Source organism: Haliotis rubra, unplaced genomic scaffold (assembly GCF_003918875.1).
Source record: "Haliotis rubra isolate DU_JTF1 unplaced genomic scaffold, ASM391887v1 Scf1107, whole genome shotgun sequence".
NCBI lineage: Eukaryota > Metazoa > Mollusca > Gastropoda > Lepetellida > Haliotidae > Haliotis > Haliotis rubra.
In genome coordinates, this window is record NW_025765012.1 from 183,892 (window position 1) to 210,520 (window position 26,629).

Sequence of the window (26,629 nt, forward strand, 5' to 3'; positions counted from 1 at the left end):
ATCACTATACACCTCAGTCTCTAATAAACAGACCTACTAAATATCACTATACACCTCAGTCTCTAATAAACAGACCTACTACATATCACTATACATCTCAGTCTCTAATAAACAGTCCTCCTACATATCACTATACACCTCAGTCTCTAATAAACAGACCTACTACATATCACTATACACCTCAGTCTCTAATAAACAGACCTACTAAATATCACCATACACCTCAGTCTCTAATAAACAGACCTACTACATATCACTATACATCTCAGTCTCTAATAAACAGTCCTCCTACATATCACTATACACCTCAGTCTCTAATAGACAGACCTACTACATATCACTATACACCTCAGTCTCTAATAAACAGACCTACTAAATATCACTATACACCTCAGTCTCTAATAAACAGACCTACTACATATCACTATACACCTCAGTCTCTAATAAACAGACCTACTACATATCACTATACTGATGAATGTCTCTAATAAACAGACCTACTAAATATCACTATACATCTCAATCTCTAATAAACAGACCTACTACATATCACTATACACCCCAGGCTCTAATAAACAGTCCTACTACATATCACTATACACCCCAGGCTCTAATAAACAGACCTACTTCATATCACTATACACCCCAGGTTCTAATAAACAGTCCTACTACATATCACTATACACCCCAGGCTCTACTAAACAGACCTACTACATATCACTATACACCTCAGTCGGTACTGAACAGTCCTACTATATATCACTTTACACCTCAGTCTCTAATAAACAGTCCTACTACATATCACTATACACCTCAGTCTCTAATAAACAGATCTACTAAATATCACTATACACCTCAGTCTCTAATAAACAGACCTACTAAATATCACTATACACCTCAGTCTCTAATAAACAGACCTACTACATATCACTATACATCTCAGTCTCTAATAAACAGTCCTACTATATATCACTTTACACCTCAGTCTCTAATAAACAGTCCTACTACATATCACTATACTGATGAATGTCTCTAATAAACAGACCTACTACATATCACTATACACCTCAGTCTCTAATAAACAGACCTACTACATATCACTATACACCTCAGTCTCTAATAAACAGACCTACTACATATCACTATACATCTCAGTCTCTAATAAACAGTCCTACTACATATCACTATACACCTCAGTCTCTAATAAACAGACCTACTACATATCACTATACACCTCAGTCTCTAATAAACAGACCTACTAAATATCACTATACACCTCAGTCTCTAATAAACAGACCTACTACATATCACTATACATCTCAGTCTCTAATAAACAGTCCTCCTACATATCACTATACACCTCAGTCTCTAATAGACAGACCTACTACATATCACTATACACCTCAGTCTCTAATAAACAGACCTACTAAATATCACTATACACCTCAGTCTCTAATAAACAGACCTACTACATATCACTATACACCTCAGTCTCTAATAAACAGACCTACTACATATCACTATACTGATGAATGTCTCTAATAAACAGACCTACTAAATATCACTATACATCTCAATCTCTAATAAACAGACCTACTACATATCACTATACACCTCAGTCTCTAATAAACAGTCCTACTACATATCACTATACACCTCAGTCTCTAATAAACAGTCCTACTACATATCACTATACACCTCATTCTCTAATAAACAGACCTTCTACATATCACTATACACCTCAGTCTCTAATAAACAGTCCAACTAAATATCACTATACCCCTTAGTCTCTAATAAACAGACCTACTACATATCACTATACACCCAAGGCTCTAATAAACAGTCCTACTACATATCACTATACACCTCAGTCTCTAATAAACAGACCTACTACATATCACTATACACCTCAGTCTCTAATAAACACTCCTACTACATATCACTATACACCTCAGTCTCTAATAAACAGACCTACTACATATCACTATACACCTCAGTCTCTAATAAACAGTCCTACTACATATCACTATACACCTCTGTCTCTAATAAACAGACCTACTACATATCACTATACACCTCAGTCTCTAATAAACACTCCTACTACATATCACTATACACCTCTGTCTCTAATAAACAGACCTACTACATATCACTATACGCCTCAGTCGGTACTGAAGAGACCTACTACATATCACTATACACCTCAGTCGGCACTGAAAAGTCCTACTACATACTATTACTTCACATACTACTTAACACATCTCGGTATTACATTTAGTGAACGTGACATCCCATACCAACGGTTTGGAGCATATTTCAGCAACTCAGATTGTTCCACGGAGCTCAACCTTCAGGCATGTGTAATTGGCTTTCCTCATGCAAGCCGACGTTCTTTATGGTCGGTATGTGAAAGGTAACACGCGATGAAACGACTCAGGTACAGAGATGCAAAGCATGATATTAGCCTTTTAATGTATTCAAAAAAGCTGTCGAGACTTGGTGAACACTATACTATACAGTTTTGTTGTTCTTTGAGTGGTTAGCAGTGAAAGGGTTATCAGCCGACACATCGCTGGTACAGCAGGTGCACTTTGCCTGTGCTGTGGCGGACTTTGTCAGATCTAATCGAACCTTCTATTGCCAATGCACCTTTGAACAGCAACTGGCATGAGCGCTACAACAAAGAGGTTCTAATTCTAGTGTTGTGTGAACCTCCGGTTTTAACTCAATACGTCATTATTGCTTAATAAGAAAATGTAACTGAGCTTTGTTTCTGAAATCCAGTACGCGAGTTCATCTACTGTGTGTCTACAGATATTTCACATGTACAAGTACTTGACTGATTGGACAAGCTACATCTACAAGTATTTAAAACTGATTGGACAAGCTACATCTACAAGTATTTATGACTGATTGGACAAGCTACATCTACAAGTATTTATGACTGATTGGACAAGCTACATCTACAAGTATTTATGACTGATTGGACAAGCTACATCTACAAGTATTTATGACTGATTGGACAAGCTACATCTACAAGTATTTATGACTGATTGGACAAGCTACAGGTACAAGTATTTATGACTGATTGGACAAGCTACAGGTACAGGTATTTATGACTGATTGGACAAGCTACATCTACAAGTATTTATGACTGATTGGACAAGCTACATCTACAAGTATTTATGACTGATTGGACAAGCTACATCTACAAGTATTTATGACTGATTGGACAAGCTACAGGTACAAGTATTTATGACTGATTGGACAAGCTACATCTACAAGTATTTATGACTGATTGGACAAGCTACATCTACAAGTATTTATGACTGATTGGACAAGCTACAGGTACAGGTATTTATGACTGATTGGACAAGCTACATCTACAAGTATTTATGACTGATTGGACAAGCTACATCTACAAGTATTTATGACTGATAGGACAAGCTACAGGTACAGGTATTTATGACTGATTGGACAAGCTACAGGTACAGGTATTTATGACTGATTGGACAAGCTACATCTACAAGTATTTATGACTGATTGGACAAGCTACATCTACAGGTATTTATGACTGATTGGACAAGCTACATCTACAAGTATTTATGACTGATTGGACAAGCTACATCTACAAGTATTTATGACTGATTGGACAAGCTACAGGTACAGGTATTTATGACTGATTGGACAAGCTACATCTACAAGTATTTATGACTGATTGGACAAGCTACATCTACAAGTATTTATGACTGATTGGACAAGCTAGAGGTACAGGTATTTATGACTGATTGGACAAGCTACATCTACAAGTATTTATGACTGATTGGACAAGCTACAGGTACAAGTATTTATGACTGATTGGACAAGCTACATCTACAAGTATTTATGACTGATTGGACAAGCTACATCTACAAGTATTTATGACTGATTGGACAAGCTACAGGTACAGGTATTTATGATTGGACAAGCTACATGTATATGGACAAGCTACATCTACAAGTATTTATGACTGATTGGACAAGCTAGAGGTACAGGTATTTATGACTGATTGGACAAGCTACAGGTACAGGTATTTATGACTGATTGGACAAGCTACATCTACAAGTATTTATGACTGATTGGACAAGCTACAGGTACAAGTATTTATGACTGATTGGACAAGCTACATCTACAAGTATTTATGACTGATTGGACAAGCTACATCTACAAGTATTTATGACTGATTGGACAAGCTACAGGTACAGGTATTTATGACTGATTGGACAAGCTACATCTACAAGTATCTATGACTGATTGGACAAGCTACATCTACAAGTATTTATGACTGATTGGACAAGCTACATCTACAAGTATTTATGACTGATAAGACAAGCTACATGTACAGGTATTTATGACTGATTGGACAAGCTACAGGTACAAGTACTTATGACTGATTGGACAAGATACATGTACAGGTATTTATGACTGTTTGGACAAGCTACAGGTACAAGTACTTATGACTGATTGGACAAGCTACATCTACAAGTATTTATGACTGATTGGACAAGCTACAGGTACAAGTATTTATGACTGATTGGACAAGTCACATGTACAAGTATTTATCAGCGATTGGAGTACATGCAGGTACATATGTAGGTATGTAGCATTTATTGGAGTAGTTTAATGTGTATGAGTTAATGTCATGGCAGGCTGCTAATATGGTCAGTCCCAAGTTGGATATCTTTGACCCATTGTCTCGGGATGAACCATGTGTAGTCAACATCGATGACCATCTGCCCGGTTGGTCAGAAGGACAAATGAAATTGCATTTGTTACATTTACTGTTTAAGTGATAAAACGCCGAGTCGTTCCATATAAAATAATATTTTATTGAATATTGTCATAATATATATACAGACATTTACATTACTGCTTATGCCAAAATGTATAATCGTCCAAATATTATTTCTTCATATATCGGGTGTATATGCCATTATGAAGGTAATATTTGGGAGAACGTGGATTGTGTTTCGGCAAACTCGCGTTCAGTAGGGTGGATTCAAAGGAGAACGATTGTTCTGACACATGGAGACTACAGTAAGAATATTCAATTCTGTAACGACGTGAAGGTGGAGAAATGACCCTCATCAATGAACAGTTCATGGCTTACAAATATGTGACAACTATTTACCCTCGAGAGCCACAACAACCCAAGACAGCTATGGATCTAGCCTAATGGAGTGTAGGTCCAAACATACTCACTTGATACGGGAAAAGGGTGTATTCTTTCTTGGACCATTTTAAAAATAACGAATTTGGCGCATATTCTTTATACCAATCGTACTTCGCCTCGTGTTCAACACCAATGGGATAAATTTAGGACTGGTCCGCTCGCAGTCTGCTCACTACGCCTGAGTGGGAATTCATTCGTCCCTGACTCGCAATACTCTTTGTATCAGGCAGGAATGTGATTCAAATAAAGATAATAATTACATATATATGAATGCCACATCAATAAACTGTTGGAGAATTGTGGCTCCCTCATATCGATGTCAGAGTTGAAGTATTGGTGATCTGCGGTTCCCATAGTTTATTAACCTTGTGCAAAAGTATTGGCCAAGAATGCTAAGGACTTTGCTGCTGCTACCTGCAATTCACCAGCCGTCAACACATAGCTATGACCCACAGTAACGCTGCCTTGCAGTGAGATGCTGAATCTGCCGTGACATGAATTATGAACCAGAAACATGACTGAGACGATTGGACTCACGACTTTCTTCGCAAAACGAACTGAAACAGCATCTGTTGCCGAGAGACGAAACCCACCTGAACAAATACAATCATTCATGGATGGAGGGATTCTTATTTAACGTTAATTGGTGTGGGTAATGAGGTTATACATGTTTATGTTTAAATACTGTAATTATACATAACTATGACTCTTTGATGTACACTTGAACTTCGCTGACGCCCCATACATTATCATGGTCTTGGACGTCAATGTACATAACTTCTTTGAGGGGCAAACTGAAGTTGGTGTGATGAACTAAGGGGTTGTTCTAGAGATATACAACTTCTTTATTACAATAAATGGATATATTGTGATAAAGAATTTGTTTATACATTATCCCCTGTGTTCATACTGTACGTATGGGGTTCAGGAGCAATATCAGCCAAAACATGTCTCATAGTACGAATGCAGGACATGCTGAGATGGTCAAATATCTACTTCTTGCCAGTATTGTTCAACCTTACGGAATTGTAGTGTATCAGCAGATTTCAACAAGATTGTGGCCATTAACATGCATGCGAAACGTGAATGAACCCTTTGCTTCGACTAAATAAATGATGATATGATGAATATGCGTTCCCTCTCTTATAATGATCACGTTTCTTACATGGAAGGGAAGTGTGCACCTTTGTTTGCATACACAACCTTGACACCCGGTGTCTGACAACTGAGATCACGTGACAAGCTCTGGTGTGGTGTATCCGCCAAGCAATACAGCAAATGCGACAATGTGATGAACTGCTATACATAGACACTAACATGTTATCCCCACTGGCTGAGAGAACCTAGGATGCAAGATGCAGGCGCATGTGGTATTTCAGGATAACAAGGTATGAAGGGTTTGTGAGGGAGTATGACAATAACATTATCGCAATATCCAGATGGTTTTCTTCGATAACTGTTTGTTAAGGTTATAGAGCACCTTTGAGCATGGTGGCACATGTACATCAACAAACAACCGTGCACTCCACTATTGATATGGTCATGTTAAAGGCTTACATGCTATTTTGGTCCCATGCTATTTCGAAGTACGACAATGCTGGCATGTCGCTTTGCCCACAACGAGAGTCGGGTGATGGCCGCTGTCCAGTAACTCTCTTGGGAGCCATCTTGCCATGCATTGGCCACTACATAGGTGATTGGTTTGGTACTCTTGTACTGCTCTAGTGCCACCTTATTGTTGAGAGTGAAGTTCTTGGAGCCATCCACATAGTTCAACTTCCTGGAGAACAAGGGGAGAATCCCAAACATATAGACATCGTCAATGGATATATAAGGGGCTTGGAAGGACGATTCAAACAGTAATGGAATACTATCAGCTGTCATTATCACTACGTAGCCGGAACAGAAATCAGGAAAAGTTGTTTCATCCGGCAGAACGTCTGGCGGAACAAACCACTTGTCTTTCGGGTTCCTAATGATGACGCTGGTCCCGCGCTTTTTATAATGACAAACAACTGTTCGCTGTTTTTTGTATATCATTGGAAGAACATCCTCAACAACCATAAATATATTCACGAACATATCGTCATCAGCCTTGACGACGTAACGCGCTTGCAAACAATTGTCGTTGATCCAGTTTATGGCAGTCATTGCTTTATACGTCAGGTTGCGGAATGAATCAGTGAAGTCTCCCTGGACTATGTCGCCGTAAACGGAGTTCTCGTTATTTACCCTAAGCTGTGTGTCCGCTTTGGAAGGAAGGCCCAATATAAATATAGCTCGGACCGTTATATCCTTAAAGACGTTCCTGTTGGCCCAGGTTTCTCTGAGAATTCTCCTCCTTTGAAAATTATCACAGGCACTATTGAAATAGATGAGTATATCCACTTTTGAGTCATTGCAAATATCACTTGACAAGACTATGCCAGGCAAAAAGGGGTGCTGTTGTGAGGTTTGAAAGGAATGAACTACTGGTCTCAAATCGAAATAATCACGAAATATATCCTTGGTAACAGGGGGTTCAGTTGGAGCTGCCGCAGCTTGTGAAGTATATTTACTCGCATTTAATCCCGCCCGTTCTTTTCCTTGAAGTGGAAATTGTTTATTGACGTATTCCGATAATCCAGTCAAGTGATAACTGCGCTTGGTGAAGGCAGTGTGTGACGTAAAGCCTGTCGCCATCAATACAGTAACGACACAAATAGCCGTCACACACGTCACGAGGACCTGTTTAATCCGAAGATATGTCGAAAATCGAATCCTTCCCATTGTCGTCCTTCACTTTGGATCACTTTACCGACATGCTTCAGTCACTGGAATAGCAGCTCGTAGATTTGGCTGATTGAGGACACGTAACACACAGGGTGTCATCTCTCCATCTCCAACGCTGTTTGACAAAGGTCAGCGTGAATGGATGAGGCGAAATGGAGGTTGACGGCCATCTTTGTCCTGAAGGAAGAAAGAAGCCAATATCAGCCAAATCCACATCGCTATTGCCATACTTCATCCTCCTTAAACAACGCTTATCTGTATTTCCTTAAGATCCATGCTTTAAGAGTTTCCTCAGTATATAATTGGGGAGGAATACGCGTTTGATTAATAGCTGTTTATTATGAACACGGCGTGGTCCATTGCAGAAGCTGAGAAATTGCCATATGAACAGTCCCTAAGTAATGAACAATAATAATAATAATAATAATAATAATAATAATATGTCCATTTACAAAACGCCAACCTCCATACGAGGTATGCTCCTAGCTCTAACAATGAAAAGCACAGCACATTATTACCACGGATAACCCAAACTCCTTGTTAGGCGCTAGAAGGTTATAGTCACATGATTTATCCCAACGGGTACCCATGTTCTGCTGGGTGAACAGGGGCAATTTTGAACAAATTCACTTGCCTAATGTGAGACCACATGTGTCACATGTGCTTCGTTGTGGGGCAGGACTGAAGTCCTAGAAACTCTCAGGAGTCAAGCTGCCAAACCCAACCATGTACTCTCCGCGCCCAGCGTTGTTTAACTTCACCAGATTGGGACCTGAGCTCTATGCACCACACTCCACCACAAGTTCGCGCAGTCCTTGTCGCAGTGGAGATACAGTACATAACGAGATCAACTGGCCAACTGTTTGGATGGCAATGTCTGTTACCGGACATATGGTATTTGCAATACCACACATACCAAGTTGAGCAGAGTCGGCTGACGATGGTTTTCGGAGGGGTGAGAGCAGCATCGACACCAAGGGGCTCGATCAGTCAAGACTTGCGGGAACATAATGTCTCTTATACTTTCCTTCCCACACCGCACAGAATACGTGATGTCATTAATGCGCGTTGTGTGAATAATGATTGTCATCTGAATATGAAGAATGAAACAAACATTAATAAATGTTGTTCGATCACATGCCTAGGTATCCTCCCATTGTCGTCGCGAGGGACCACATACCAGACGAACTAGGGTCTGTCTGATAAGGTCATGTCCAGATTACATTCAGGAAGGTGAATAATACGGCAGTTATAGAATTATTCCCAGATGAAACCACGTGACATGAAGTCTTACTCGATAAAGCAATCTCCTTGCTTGCGTCCACGAGTGGTGGAAATTGTAAGCCATTTGAAGCCTTATCATTTGAAACAAGAAGACAAAGTCATCAATATACCCCGTAATGGCAAATACTCTTCATGAATATGTCAACTAGTCGTGACAATGTCAAATGTTTTGGTGTGTATGTAGCAGTGAGTGAGTGAGTTAAGTTTTAGGCCACACGGCGGTCTCTAAATAATAGAATCTGGACCAGATAATCCAGTGATCAACAGCATGAGCATCGATCTACACAATTAGGATACAATGATATATGTCAATCAAGTCTGTGACTAGGAGAGTATTAAAGGTTTTAAGTTCTGCTCCGGAAAAGAGCACTACCACCAATTTCAGTCGAAGTCAAACTTGTTGCCATGGAAACGCAAAATATGTTTTATTCAGAAATCCAAAATTACCAAAAGGCACCAATACACCACAAGACCTATCTATGTGCCAAGTTTGGTGAAGAATTATTCAACGGTTTAAAGTTCTGCTCCAGAAAAGAGCACTACCACCGATTTCAGTCGAAGTCAAACTTGTCATGGAAACGCAAAAAAATATTTTACCAGTTCATCACCAGACCTATCTATCTGAGACGTTTAGTCAAAACAGTATAGAACGGTTTTAAAGTACTGCTCCGGAAAAGACAAATGTGCACGGACGGACGGACGGACGCACAGACGGACTGCATTTTAATACCCCCCGCAAAACGTGTTGCAGGGGACAACAAAGAACATAACAAAGAAGATCATTACTGAAATAGATAACCATTTTACACAAACAAAGTACGAGTAACGATGGAGGTTGAATTACTTACTGAAACCGAACATATATTTTGAACCATAGGACCACACTGATTTCGGATCACTGCGAGAATAGTTCCTTCAGCATAGATGTTGACGAAGTCCATTAAATAACATCCTTATACATCTCGCTCGGATCTATATTTGACCTTGACCGTCACATGACGCCAGATAAAGGATCATTCAACGTCAGTAGCGTTTGAAAAGGACTTAGATATTGCAAAAACACTTTGGTCGTATCGTCTATAATGTGAAAACCTTTTCTCTGTTTGTGTAATAATCATTACGGTTATCATTGTTATCATTCTCAGAGTTGTCTCGTAATGGGAGGAGCAGACACGCAGACACGCACACACACACGCACGCACGCACGCACACACACACATGGACGCGCACGCACACGATCTCACACGCTTCCTCCCTCTCCGTGATGGTGAGTAGGGATTGTCTTTAGCAATAACAAACAAGATTATGGAAATGGACGCAAGGTTATAGCCGATCTACAGACATTCATCAAACAAAACAGCGTGGACTGAAGCCCCTTGCAATAGAAGAGAGTGGCCGGGTTAGGTGTCTGTTTGCGACAATTCCTGTATTCGAGTAGGGACATTTTCCTCATTTCAATGAAAAATCGGTCATTTTGATCTTTCTGCCTTGTACACAAATCGGTCATTTTGATCTTTCTCCCTTGTACACTAAGAAAAAAGCGTCCTCCCTACGTCCAGGCACGGCATGAAGTTACTGTGCACACGATGTTGCTAGTGCCCCTGTCGTCAGCCAATGGGGACAGCGTGCAGGCAGAGAGGTAGACGGTGTATACAAACAGATATGAGTAGAGTGTTTCCTCAGAGCCGGTGTGCGATTTCTGACCAGATTTTTGTAAACCTTAGCAAATGATAGAGCACTGAGTTCAAACATGGCTGTTGTTTATGCAGATTCCTACAATACCTGATACCTTCATTGACTCCCTCTCTCCCGGCGAGGGGAGCGTGACATTTATCTTCTTTGGGTCATATAAGGAAGCGGTTTTTCACATAACCCGAAAAGTTTAATACTTCCCCAAACTATTTCAAAATCATTACTCCTTTCCAAAGTTCGAGGAAGTAATCTTCAAAGGTCATTCTTTCCTGGGCGATATAATTATTGAAATCCAATCAGATGTTATACATGTTCCTTGAACTGCGCATAAATTCAATGCTTATATAATGGTGTCCTTGTTTTATCCCCTTCATGAGGTGATACAGAAATGACCAAGGTATTGTAACCCATGTACTGGATTCGAACCGGGTCTATCGGTCACTTCAGACCAACGCTTTTAACCACTCAGGCTATTTTCCGCCCCACCTGAAATATATACCTGAACTCTTCGTCGTGTTTATTTATACTGCAGTCATCGCCCGGACGTACTCGTGGTGTGGCTACTGGTCATACACGTGCAGCTAGTGGATCTTTATGATGCATCATATTCCTTCCATCATTATCAGTGTTACTATTTCCCCCTGTCCATCATTACATATTAGTGTTTATATTCCCTTGTCCATCATTACCTATCAGTGTTACTATTCCCCTTTATCCATTATTACCTTTATCAGTGTTACTATTTCCTGTCCATCATTACCTTTATCAGTGTTCTATTTCCCCTCTGTCCATTATTACCTTTATCAGTGTTACTTTTTCCCTTTGTCCATCATTACATATCATTGTTACTTATTCCCCTTTGTCAATCATTACCTATCAGTGTTACTATTCCCCTCTGTCCATTATTACCTTTATCAGTGTTACTATTTCCTTTGTCTGTCCATCATTACATTTATCAGTTGTTTTATTTCCCCTTTATCCATTATCCTGTCCATATAATCCAGTGTTACTATTCCCTTTGTCCATCATTACATATCCATTATTATTTCCCTTCATTCCATCATTACCTTATCAGTGTTACTATTCCCCTTGCAATCCATTTACCTTTATCCAGTGTTATATTCCATCCATTTCATCATTGTCCAGTTTATCCCTTTGTCCATTTCATCCGGTTACCACTTATCCTTTGTCCATCATTACCCTGTGTCCATTCTTCCCTTGTCCATCCATTACATTTTGATGTTAGTTTCCTTTGTCCATCATTGCTATCAGTGTTTATTTCTTTTATTCCATTGTATCCAGCGTTATGTCCCCTTTATCCATCATTCACATATCAGTGTTACATTATCCCTTGTCCAATCATTGCATCCATCAGTATACAGTTATTCCCCTTTGTCCATCATTACCCATCAGTGTTCCCGACTTGTCCATCCATTCCATATCAGTGTTACTTATTCCCTTTGTCCATCATTACCCATCCAGTTATTGTCCTTTGTCCATTGTCCATCATTCCATCAGCGTTACGATATCCATTCCGGTCCATCATTATATACAGTGTAATTATTCCTTTTGTCCATCGTCACATTAATCAGCGTTACTATTCCCCATCGTCCATCCTCTTCCGTTATTTTATTCGCCTTGTCCATCATTACCTTTATCAGCGTTACCAGTTCCTTTGTCCATCATTAACCATCAGCGTTACTTTCGTCAACCACACGACCATCAACCCCTTTGTCCATCAGTTACTAGTTCCAGTTTGTCCATCCTTTGTCAATCATTATCCATCAGTTACCCTTTTGTCCATCATTACCTATCAGTGTTATTATTCCTTTGTCCAATCATTACATAATATCACCGTTACTTTAGTCCCTTTATCAATCATTATGTAATATATCTTTACTTTATTAATCACACGACACCGTTACTATCTTTGTCCATCATTACATTATCGGTCCATCAGTATATTCCATCAGTGTCCAGCTTTGTCCAACATTACATACCGTTATTCCTTTGTCCATCATTCCATCCTTTGTCGATCATATCAGATCTTTGTCCACGCCATTCCATCAGTAAGACTTTGTCGACATCGCCACGATGACCTTTGTCCATCATCACCATCAGTATCCTTTGTCCATCATCATTACATATCGGTCCATCACATCTATCAGTATTCCATTATCCATCATCAGCATTCGACCACCATCACCATCAGAACGACTTTGTCCATCACATCTATCCTTTGTCCATCATTACTTTGTCCATCGATCCATCATTACCTATCAGTCGATCATTGTCAGCAGCATGAAACCCATCATCAATTTATCAACGACAGCCAGATCCACAATTTATCATTGTCCACGACAGCATTTTATCATTTTATCAGTGATATTCCTTTGTCCATCATTACATAATCAGCATTATTCTGTCCATATCTTTATCATAAGCACGATGCATCTTGTCCATCATATATCAGCACTATTCCTTATCCATTGCCACTTTTTATCAGTGTTTTGTCCATCATTTTACTGACTTTGTCGACTCCACCATCAGCAGCATTATTCCCCTCAGTCCATTATTACCTTTATCAGTGTTACTTACTTTGTCCATCACACCTTTATCAGTGCCACGACCCCCTTTGTCCATCACACCTATCAGCACACCCTTGTCAATCACACCTTCAGTGTTCCCCTCTGTCCATCATCTTTATCAGCCTTTGTCCATCACACTTTATCACCGCCTACTACGCATCCTTTGTCCATCATCACCCATCGTGCCATTTCCCCTTTGTCGAGCATCAGCAGCACGACCTCTGTCCATTACCTTTACCAGCATTCCCCTTTGTCCATCATTACATACTGCAAAGACCCCTTGTCCACCACACTGCCACTTATTCCCCTTGTCCAACACACATTTTCTCCATCACACGACCAGTGATAATATTCCCCTTTGTCCACTCATTACATATCAGTGCTACTATCCCCCCCTCCTGTCCATCTACCTAGTTATTTACCCTTTGACCATCATTACATATCAGTAGCATTTATTCCCCTCTGTCAATTATTACCTTTATCAGTGATAACATTTCCCCTTTGTCCATCAATACCTTTTATCAGTGTTATTATTCCCCTTTTGTCGATCATTACATATCAGAAAAAGATTCCCTCTGTCCATTATGACGGATAGGAACGACGATTTTGTCCATCATTTAACCAGGAAGATGACTTTATTAATATTAATTTATCAGCACGACTTGTCCATATTATCTTTATCAGGAAGACGATTTTGTCCATCATTAATAGCATGATGACCTTTTGTGAAGACCATCACGACGATTTCGTCCATCGACTTTATCAGGAAGACGATGACGGACATCACGACAGCATCGGTCCATCATCATTGCAGCATGACTTGTCCATTACTTTATCACGATACCCGGACCATCATTATATACCGTTATTTTACTTTGTCCATCATCACCTATCAGCATTTGTCCATCATCACTTAACCGGATACTTTACTTTGTCCATCATCACCTATCAGCATGATCCATCATTAATTTATCAGTACGACTTTATCCATCATTACCTATCAGCATTTATCCACCAGTTGTCCATAATTCATCTTTTATCAGCGACGATTTCCTTTGTCCATCATCTTTGACACCAGCGACGCATCTTTGTCCACTTCACGACATCTTTTGTCCATACCATCGGTTAATCATACCTTGTCCATCACCGGACAGCATTTTGTCCATTTACCATACGATGCATCTTTGTCCATCATCACCATCTACGACGACGAGCCGATCATTATATATCACGACTTTGTCCATATTAATTTGATTGTCCATCATATCAAAGACTTTGTCCACTTATTATATATCGACGACTTTGTCCAATATTTATCATCAGGAAAACATCATTATATCATACGACTTTGACATAATTTATCAGACTTCGGTTAATTATTACTGGATAGTATCTTTGTCAATCATTAATTTTATCAGCATTTCGACACCATTTTATCAATTGTTTACGACTTTGTCCATTATCAGCAGAGCCTTTGTCCATCATTAATTTATCAGCGACTTTGTCCATTATAATATGACTTTGAACGATTATTAATTTTATCAGCGACGACTTCGAGTCGATCATTATTTGAAACCCATCATTAATTTATCGCGAGCCGATCATTAAGCAGCATGATGCATCTTTGTCCATTATCAATTTATCTTTGTCCATTATTATATTCTTTGTCCATCATACTTTATCAGGAAGACTTCATTGTTCCATCATACGCATTGCATACTTCGACATCACCGACAGTAACGACTTTGTTCCATTACATTTATCGACGATTATTATTTTTCGAACCAATATATATCAGAGACTTCGAGTCCATTTCATATTTATCAGACTTCGAGCCGATCATTATATCAGCAGCACGAGTACCTTTGAAACGACACGACACTTTGTCCAGCCTTTGTCCATCATTATTTACTGTAGCATGACTTTATTGTCCATCATTACGACAGCATTTCTATCATTTATCAGTGGATATGACTTTGTTCCATTATTATGACATTGCAGCATGACTTCTGTCCATATCTTTGATTAAGCATTAATCTTTGTCCATCATTATATCAGCATGACTTCTGTCCATTGCCACGATTGTCTTCGACGGAACCATCAATTTTGATTAAAGACTTCGATTATTTCAGTCTTATCAGGAAAGCATGATCCATTATTATTTGGATAGCATTGAAACCCATTGAGCACGACACCATATTTAAAAGAGCCTTGTCCACGGACAGGAAAGATGATTTCGGTTCCATTATTTTTGGACACGATACCTTTGTCCATTATCACGACAGCTTATTTCTCGAGCCGATCATTATCAGCATTTACATTTTGATTGCAGCATTTTGTCCATCAATATTATTAAAAGATCTCTTTGTCCATCATTATATCAGCATGACTTCTTTGTTCAATACGACAGCATTTTCCATTACATTTAATATTCTTTGTTCCATTACATTGCATGACTTCGGTTCCATACATTTTATTAGTGTTATCTTTGACTACATTATTAACATAATAGTAGCATGACTTCTCTGTTAATTTTATATTTTGATTAGTGGAGTATTTCTTTGTCCATTATTTTATTGTATATTCTTTGTTTATTTCTATTACATTGCAGCATGACCTCTGTCCATTATTACTTTTATTGTGTTATTATTTCTTTGTCCATTATTACAACTGTGAAAGCATGACTTTGAGCCAATCATTAATTTTAATAAGTATTTATCTTCTGTCCATTTTGACAGCATTTATTTCTGGTCCATTACATTTTATTGTAGCATGATGCATTTTAGAAGATTAATACCTATGAGCTTTGTCCATTTCATTATTCCTGACAGCATGATGACGGTCTTATCATCACCTATCAGCATGACTTTGTCCATTATTACATTTCCTCTGTCCATTATTACTCTTTATTTGCAGCTGATGACGGATCCATTATTTATCAATTTATCAGGAAAGCATTTTGTCCACCAATCAGCGGATAATTTTGTCCATCATCACTTTATCAGCATGATTTCATTATCCATCATTACTTTGACAGCATTACACGACAGCACGACTCGACACCGCCATCTTCAGCATGACTTCCGTCCATAATTCACTTTTGATTAGCATTTACTTTTGTCCATCATCATTACCTTTTATCACTGTTATTTATCTTTGTCCATCATTCCTTTCACGACTTTGTCCATCATTACCTATCAGCATTTATTCGACCAATCATTTTTTTCACCTTCCGTCCATAATTTCATTTTATTGCAGCATTTCCTTTTGTCCATCATTACCTGGACAATTTCATTATTTATCTTTGAAACCATCATCACCACGACGAGCCGATCATCAGCACGACCTGTCTATTAATTTTATCAGCATTTCTTTGTCCATCATTAAAAGACTTTGTCCATTAGCATCGTTATTTATTCCCGGATCCAATACTTTCCATCATATCACTTTGTCCATTACATTGCAGCATTCTTGTCTATGCCATTTTATTGAAGCATGACTTTAATCTACATTACGACTTTGTTAATTTTGTTAATTTTATCAGTGGATATTATTTTATCCATTACATTTTGATTAAAAAGAGACTTTGTCGATCATTACATTGCAGCATGACTTCTGTCCACATTTTGATTTCGTAGCATTTCTTTGTTCCATTACAATCAGTATTTATTCTTTGTCAATCTCATATTACTTTATTTATTAATTTCTTGTCCATATTTTATTGTAGCATAATTTTAGCATTACTTCACGTATTGTTATTTATTTCTTTGTCCATTATTCTTTTATTAGTATTAATTTTGTCGACATTACTTAATATTCTCTTTGTCCATTATTATTAATTAAAAGCATTTGTCCATTATTACTGTTATTGTGTTACGATGCATCTTTGTCCATTATTACATTAAAGCATTTTTGTTCATTAATAATTTCTATTGTAGCATGAGGATTTCTTTGTCGCCCACATTACCTAATTAGTGATGAACGACATTTCAATGACAGAAAGATGATTTATTGTTCCATTACTTTATTGTAGAGACTTCGAGCCGATTTCATTGTAGCATGAGCTTTGTCTATTACGGTTTGTGATGATGAATTTTGTCCATTGCATATTTTGCTCCATTTCTCATTACTTATTGTATGATTTCCTTTGTTCATTATTGAGACAGAAAGATGACGACATATTTATTGTAGCATATTTCCCTTTGTTCATTATTAATTTATTGCAGCGCGGTTCCATTGCATTAGCATGATTTGAGCCCACATATTTATTAATAAAGACCCATTTTATTATTTATTACTTTCAGCAGAGACTTTAACGACATTACATTTATTAAAGATTTTGAACATTATATTAAGGTGATGAATATTATTATTGGTATGACTTTGAGTTCCATTTCATTACTTCATTAGGAGACTTTGTTCGGCGATATAGAAAAGATTTCGATCCATTATATTTATTGTAGCATGATGCATTTTGTTCATTATTATATTGTTTTATCGACGGCGGATTTATTAAAAGATGACTTTGTTCATTGTTATATTGCAGCATATTTCTGGATCTGACATTACTTATTAAGCGATGATTTTATCTATTGAGCATTGCAGCATGACTTTGTTCATTACATTTATTGTGGTGCATATTTTTGTTCATTATTATATGTTAAAGAGAGCCTTTGTTCATTAAGTGATGAGTTCATTATTATTTATTGTAGCATGGTTTGAACGACATTACTTATTGTATGACTTTGAGCCCATTGTTATATTGCAGCATGATTTTGAAACGATTAATATTAATTTATTGTTATTGTTTCGACCTTACAGCATACTTTGTCGATGAGTACGATTGTAGCATGGTTTGTCTATATTGCGGATCTATTAGTAGATGAGCCTTTGTTCATTATTATTTATTGTAGCATTATTTATTGTAGTATTGTTTTATATTGTAGCATGGTTCTTTGTTCATTATTTATTAAAGTATGACTTTGTCTATTATATTGTGACTTTGTCCATTACATTTATCAGCATGAGATCCATTATACCATTGTAGAGAGCCTTTTGAGCCGATTTCACATTTATTGTAGCATGACTTAACGAGATATTTTATTTGTAGCATGATGCATTTTGCGCGGATCCATTATTACATTAGTAGCATGACTTTTCTGCTCCGATATTTTGACAGAAAGCGGAGCGGAGCCCATTATATTTGACAGTGAGAGCCTTTTGAGCCGATTGAGACAGTATTCCCTTTAGTCTGACATTTGACAGGAAAGTATTTTTGTCCATATTTTATTAGTATGACTCTCGAACGATTATTATCATTGTAGCATATTCCCTTTTGTTGCCTCATATTTTCTAGGAAAGAGACTTTCTGTCCATAATTTCATTTATATTGTAGCATATTTCTTTGTCCATTACATTTTTGACATTTCAGCATATACCTTTTTGTCCATCATCAATGACAGCATGAGGAGTTGATTGAGATTAGAAGAGGATACGCGAAACGAGACACGGATAGGAAAAGATTTTGAACGATGAGACAGAAAGATGACTTCGAGTCCACATGACAGGGAAGATGCCGACATTTATTGATTTTGAGACAGGACTTTGTTCGAGAGGACCCCCACCGCAGCCTCACTCAACCCAACAAACGAAAGACGAGCACGGACAGGATATTTTGAGACGGATAGGTGACTTTGAGCTGATTATATTGTGAAGAGGAAACGAGAGCATTTTGGAGCTAGGAAGATGACTTTTGAAACGAGAATTAGGAAGAGGACTTGAGCTAATTCTCACGACAGCATGACTTTGTCTTGATTAGAAAGATGACATACGGACAGTATGATGCATTTAAGACACACTTTATTGTAGCAGAGCTTTGAGTCCATTATTTCATTGAAAGATGACGGACGACACACGACAGCATGACTTGAACGACATTGTAGCATGAGCGAGAGCATTTGGATAGAAAAGAGGACGGATCTTATGGCTGAGATGGAAACGACATTAATGACAGATGGAACGATTAATACTAATTACTTGACAAAGTATGAGCTTCTGGACAGATGAGCCCTTTGAGATTATTTATTGTAGCATGACTTTGTTAATTCATTTTTCTTTGCATTTACTGGATAGAAAGATGGACCCATTATTTATGAGTGACGGACCATTATTTCTTGGATAGAAGATGAGGATGGACGACATAATATTGTAGTGAGCCTTTTGAGCATTCCGAGCAGAGAGCCTTTGTCGAGGATGACGGGATAGGAAGTATGATGAACGATGAGCATGGACATTGTGCATGGAGTGACGGAGTCCATTACGATGGACGACATTATTAGAGACAGGGAAGAGGATGGAAACGAGAGATGGAAAAGATGGACGAGCAGAGACAGTGAGAGCCTTGAGACAGAGACTTTGAGCCCATTATTAGAGATGCTTTTATTACATGACAGGAGGAGATGTTTTGAACGACATTGTGCATATTTTTGTCGAGAGATGGATAGGAAAGATGAGGATGGACGATATAGAGTGAGGATGAAAGATGAGCATGGATAGGAGGACGACATATTTTGGATAGGAGATTTTGAGTTGATTTCTCGAGAGATGAAACGAGATGGATAGAAGAGGATGGAGTCTATAATTAGTGAGGAGCTTGAGCACAGCATGACAGGTTTTGTCGAGATGGATAGGAGGAGGATGGAGACATTACTGACAGTGAGCGGAGTCGGGATGGATAGAAAAGAGGAGTGATGGAGTCGATATTAAGGAGCGGAGAGACAGAGGAGTGAGAGGAGAAGAGGAGGATGGAGTCGAGGAGATAGTGGAAGGAGTGGAATGAGGAGCATGAGGAGGAGGAGAGGAGGAAGGAGGAGGAGGAGGGAGGGAGAGAGTATGGAATGAGAGAGGAGGAGAGAGAGGAATGGAGGAGAGGAAATGGAGGAGGAGGAGGGAGGAATGAGAGTGGAGAGGGAGAGGAAATGGAAATGAGGAGGAGGGAGGAATGAGTGGAGAAGGAGAGTGGAGAGGGAGAGGAATGGCGATCCATTAATTTATTAATAGCATGACCATTTATGACTTTGTCCATTGAGCACGACAGAAGATGACTTTGAGTCCATGACGAAGACTTCGATCCAATAGACGACTTTGTCCATTATTACTTTATCAGAAGACTTTGTCCATCATTATATCATTTTGTCCACGATACGACAGTGAGATCACGACCATCAGGAAGAGACTTTGACCACGATAGGAGACAGGATTCGAACGACGATTGTAGCATGATGACCGATTATTATATCAGCGACGATTTCGGTTCGATTTGTGGATCGACATCAGACTTTGTTCACTTTGAGCATTGGCGACGACTTTGATCCATCATTACTTTATCTTTGAACGATTATCACCGACAGTATGACTTTGAAACGACGATGAGACAGCATGAGCCTTCGACGACGACACGACACGGATGCCGACTTCGAAGATGACTTCGAAACGACATTTATCAGCATCGGAACCGATATCAGCAGCGACGACTTTATTTATCAGCATTACTTTATCAGCATATCAGCATGACTTTGTCCATTACGACAGCATTTTGTCCACTTTGTCCATTACTTTATCACGATAATTTATCAGACTTCGAGCCGATCATAATTTTATCTTCTTGTCCATATTTTGGAAGACATCTTTGTCCATCATTATATCAGCATGACCTTCTGTCCATACTTTTGATTTATCCATCATATTTTAGACAGGAAAGAGACTTTGTCGACAGCATTATTCCTCAGTCCATTATTACCTTTATCAGCATTTACTTTGTCCATCATTACCTTTATTTCTTACGACTTTGTCCATCATTACTCTATCGTTACGACTTTGTTAATTCTTCGTCCATACATTTTGTTATTTTCCTTTATCCATCACATTTTGATTAATTGTTACGCATCTTTGTCCATCACCTATCAGCATTTATCTTTGTTGATCATTATATCAGCATGACTTCTGTCTTTGCTTCTTTGTTCATTTATCAGCATATTTTCCATTTATCAGTGATATTATTCTTTGTCCATCATATCAGCATGACTTCTGTCTGATGGTTAATTTTATTGATGCATCTTTGACTATCATTACATTGCAGCATGACTTGTCAATTTGCCACGGATGGATAATATTTTGTCCATCATTATTTTGACACTTTATTGATCATTACATTGCAGCATTTATTCTTCTGTCCATAATTTTATTAAAGATGATTTTGTCCATCATTATAAATTGCAGCATTATTCGAGCTAATTACATTTATTGTAGCATGACTTCTGTCTATACGGACAGGAAAAGATGACGGAAACGACATTACATTTATTGGTGGTGAGACTTTGAAACGATTACATTTATTAGTGACTTTATCCATTAAAAGAGCTTTTGTTCCACATATTTATTGTGGTGAGACTTCGGAACGACATTTCACGACAGAGACTTTGATGGTCTAATATTGAGGATGGAAGAGAGCCTCGGAGCATTTATTAGGGAAGCATGATGACGGAGCATTGTAGCATGAGCTTTGTCCACAGGACTTCCATTAAAGCATGACGGATTGGCAGCATGACTTCGAACGACATACGACAGCATGAGCCCCCTTGACATCACGACAGCATGACTTCGTGGAGACATTACAGAGCATTAGCAGCATACTTTGTTCCATTAATGACATGGATGACTTGTCCATTACACAGCAGCATGACCCATTACACGACAGCATGAGCCTTTATTCCATTGAGACAGGAAAAAGAGACTTTGTCCATCACAGCATGACTTTGTCCCACAGCATGAGCCCTTTGTCCACATACTCCATTGCAGCATGGTTTTGTCCATTACATTGCCTTTGTCCACATTTAATAGAAAGCATGTCTTTGTCCACACAGAGACTCTCTTTGTCTTAATTTTATCAGGAAGCATTTTGTCCACACACATTTCCATTGCAGACTTGAGCCGATTACAATTTATCAGCATTCCCTTCTGTCCATGCCATTTTACTTTTTAGTAGCATATCTTTTATTCCACACAGCATTATTCCTCTGTCTTATTACATTTTGGACAGAGCTGATTTTGTCCATTGCCTTGGATTAAAGAGTTCTCTTTGTCGATCATTAAAAGTATTATTCTCAGTCCATATTATTTTATCAGCATTTATTTCCCTTTTTTGTCCATTACCTTTTTATTTGCAGCATATTCTTTGTCCATCATTACTCTATCAGAAAGCATTCTCTTTTATTAATCATTAATTTTTTCAGGTAAAGAAAGATTCCTCTCTCTGTCCACTATCTTTGATTGTTATCGATTTCGATCCAATCATTTTGATTAATTGCCATTAATCTTTGTCCATCATCACCCACAGCATTCCTTGTCGATCATTAACGACCCTGTCCATTCCTTATCGCCACTTTGTCCAACATCATCAGCTACTTCCATCATTACCTATCGCGGATAATATCCCCTTTGTCCATCATCATCAGTTTACTTTATTCTGTCCATTCACTTTATCACGACGACCTTTGACCATCATAATACTTCTTGTCAATTTTATCAGTGATAATACTTTGTCCATCATTTCACTTTTATCCTTTGTCGATCATTACATATCAGTACGACCTCTGTCCATTATTACCTTTATCATACTTTACCTTTGTCCATCACAGAATCAGCATATTCGTCAATCATTACCTATCAGCACGACCTGTCCATTACTTCCTGACAGCCATTTATTTCCTTTGTCCATCACTATCATTACTTTTATCAGCATGACGACTTCAAAAGACCATCACCTATCGAACCATCATTCCTTTATCAGCATTATTTAATTTTGTCCATCATCACCTATCAGCATTATTCCCCTGAACCACTACATCGCAGCATTTCCATTTATCAGCAGCATTTACGCACTTTGTCCATCATAACCATCGTTACTTACGCTTCGGTCCGCATCATCAGCATTTTGTCCATCACCAATCAGTGAGACGCATTTCTTTGTCCATCATCACCTATCAGCATTTCCCATTGTCCACCATACCTTTGTCCATCATTACCTATCAGCATGACTTTGTCAATTCATTTTCTCTGTCCACTACCTTTATTGTTACTATTTTTGTCCATCACATACCTTTATCACTTTCATACGCATCTTTGTTCATCATTATTCCTTTATTGCAGCATGATTTTGTCCATATTTATCAGCACAGACTTTGTCAATTTTTCATTTTTTCTAAAGACCTTCTGTCCATAATTACCTTTTATTGCAGCATTTCTTTGTCCATCATTACCTTGACACATTTATACCTTTGGTTCATCATCAATGCATTGCAGCATTATTCCTCTGTCCATTATTCGGATTGCTATTTATTTCTTTGTCCATTGTTGCAAATCAGCATTTATTCTTTGTCGACCATACTGCAGCATTTATTGCCTCTTGTCCATATTTTATTGCAGCATTATTTACCTTTTGTAAGATTAATAATTTATTTTGTCCATTATTCCATTAGTATTTACTTTTGTCCATTAATACGACAGCATGACGACCAGCATTTGTCTATACTACATTAAAGCATGATGACTTTGTCTAATACACAGCATGATTTCTTTGTCCACAATTTAACAGCATTTTGTCTTAATTACTTTCACCAATCAGTGGATAATTTATTTTGTCCATTAATACCTACAGATTTATTGTTCATTAATAATGACAGAGACTTTGTCGATTATTATATATTGAAGCATGACTTCTGTTCATTACATTTTATTGTGGCATGATGTATCTTTGTCCATTGTTACATTGCAGCATGATTTTTGTCCATTAATACCGACAGCATGACTTCTTTGTCTTATCATTACCAGCATGACTCTGTTTGTCCATTACATTTAATAGGCATGTCTTTGGTTCAATATTATTTAATAAGCGATTTTGTCCATTATTACATTAAAAGCATTCTTTTGGTCTAACATTACCGGCTTTGTTCACTACGCTTCCGTCACTGAAAAATTCCTCTTTGTCCGTTGCTATTTTATTGGTTCTCTTTTTTGTCCATTGCTTACATTGGCAGCATGGTTCTTGTTCAATATTATTTTATTTATATTTTGACGACGCCATTTATTAGTATTTATGCATTTTGTTCATTACAGCATTTATTTTTATTCACATATTTATTTTGAAACATTAATAATGATTAAAGAGACTTTGTTCAATATTATATTGGTTTTGTCTATATATTTATTGTAGCATATGCATTTTGCCCATTACAGAGACAGCATATTTCGGAAACGACAGGATCATTGTGCCTTTGTCCATTACATTGGCAGCATGACTTTGTCGACATTACTTTATTAAGCGGATGATTTTATTCATTATTATATTGTAGCATGACTTTGGTTCCATTACATTTATTGTTGGCCTTTGTTCCATTACAGTGAGACTTTGTTCCATTATTGCAGCATTATTCTTTGTTCATTTAAGCATTTATTAGTATGAAATTTTGTTCATTAATAATTTATTGTTTTTATTTCTTATTCATTGTTGAGAGGAGCTATGTTAAGATTTCTTTGTTCACATTACTTATTAAGCGATGACTTTGTCTATTTTATTACATTAGCAGCATATCTTTATTCATTACATTTATTAGTATGAGCCCTTTATTCATTTATTACATTGTAGTGAGATTTCCTTTGTCCATTACATTAGCAGCATGACTCTCTTTGTTCATTATTATCGGTTGCAGCATGCCTTTATTCATGACATGCTATTTCATTTGCAGCATGGTTTTTGTGGAGTTCCAGTGTTATTATTCCCCTTTGTTCCATCATTACCTATCAGTGTTACTATATTTCCCCTTTGTCCATCATTACCTTTATCAGTGTTATTATTCCCCCTTTGTCGATCATTACATATCAGTGTTACTATTCCCCCTCTGTCCATTATTACCTTTATCAGTGTTACTATTTCCCCTTTGTCCATCATTACCTTTATCAGTGTTACTATTTACCCTTTGTCCATCATCACCTATCAGTGTTACTATTCCCCCTTTGTCCATCATTACATATCAGTGTTACTATTTCCCCTTTGTCCATCATTACATATCAGTGTTACTATTTCCCCTTTGTCCATCATTACATATCAGTGTTACTATTTCCCTCTGTCCATCATTACCTTTATCAGTGTTACTATTTCCCCTTTGTCCATCATTACATATCAGTGTTACTATTCCCCTTTGTCCATCATTACATATCAGTGTTACTATTCCCTCTCTGTCCATCATTACCTTTATCAGTGTTACTATTTACCCTTTGTCCATCATTACATATCAGTGTTACTATTCCCCTTTGTCCATCATTACATATCAGTGTTACTATTTCCCCTTTGTCCATCATTACATATCAGTGTTACTATTTCCCCTTTGTCCATCATTACCTATCAGTGTTACTATTCCCCCTTTGTCCATCATTACATATCAGTGTTACTATTTCCCTTTGTCCATCATTACATATCAGTGTTACTATTTCCCTTTGTCCATCATTACCTATCAGTGCTTGACCACCTAACCGGACTCACGCCTAGATTCATTCCTGGCGTCTATTTGTTCAATGCCATTATCAGTCAGCACCGATTAACTACTGGCTGCTCTGGTAAAGAGCCAACATTGATCGTATCACCGTGGTTGTTTTACATGTACTTAGGGACCGTTCATAATTTATGGCTAGGGGGTGATGATGATATTTTATGGAGACGCATGTACAAAGTGAATTACACACACCCTTCCTCTAAAATTTATGTACAAAAGTGCCCCCTGCATGTCATAAATGTAAAACATGGTGATAACCAACTTACAAACAGGTCACACAAAATTAAATTGCCATAATATTTTTTTAAAAATACACCAAACAGACAAGTGCACACACTGCAACAAACAAACAAACGCCCCAACATATCCTACTACGCTGCATACACTACCAACAACACAGAATAGGGCTCCAGAGTTCATTACACACAAACACATACCTAACCATACAAACACTTCTAAGCTCACTAAATAACAAC

At 37.8% G+C, this 26,629-nt stretch overlaps 1 protein-coding gene across 4 annotated transcripts in view; it reads right to left on the bottom strand.

Moving 5' to 3' along the window:
- LOC124287391 (beta-1,3-galactosyltransferase 2-like) overlaps positions 1-26,629 on the bottom strand; it is a 77,937-nt gene that overhangs the window by 16,041 nt on the left and 35,267 nt on the right. For 3 of the 4 annotated variants that reach the window (XM_046723924.1, XM_046723941.1, XM_046723932.1), the window contains exon 2: positions 4,853-8,161. In XM_046723924.1, the coding sequence (XP_046579880.1) occupies positions 6,773-7,981 (1,209 nt within the window). In that variant the 5' untranslated portion in view covers positions 7,982-8,161 and the 3' untranslated portion in view covers positions 4,853-6,772. Of the gene's footprint in view, positions 1-4,852; positions 8,162-26,629 lie in introns of those variants that run through there. The other variant, XM_046723948.1, reaches the window with a different exon arrangement.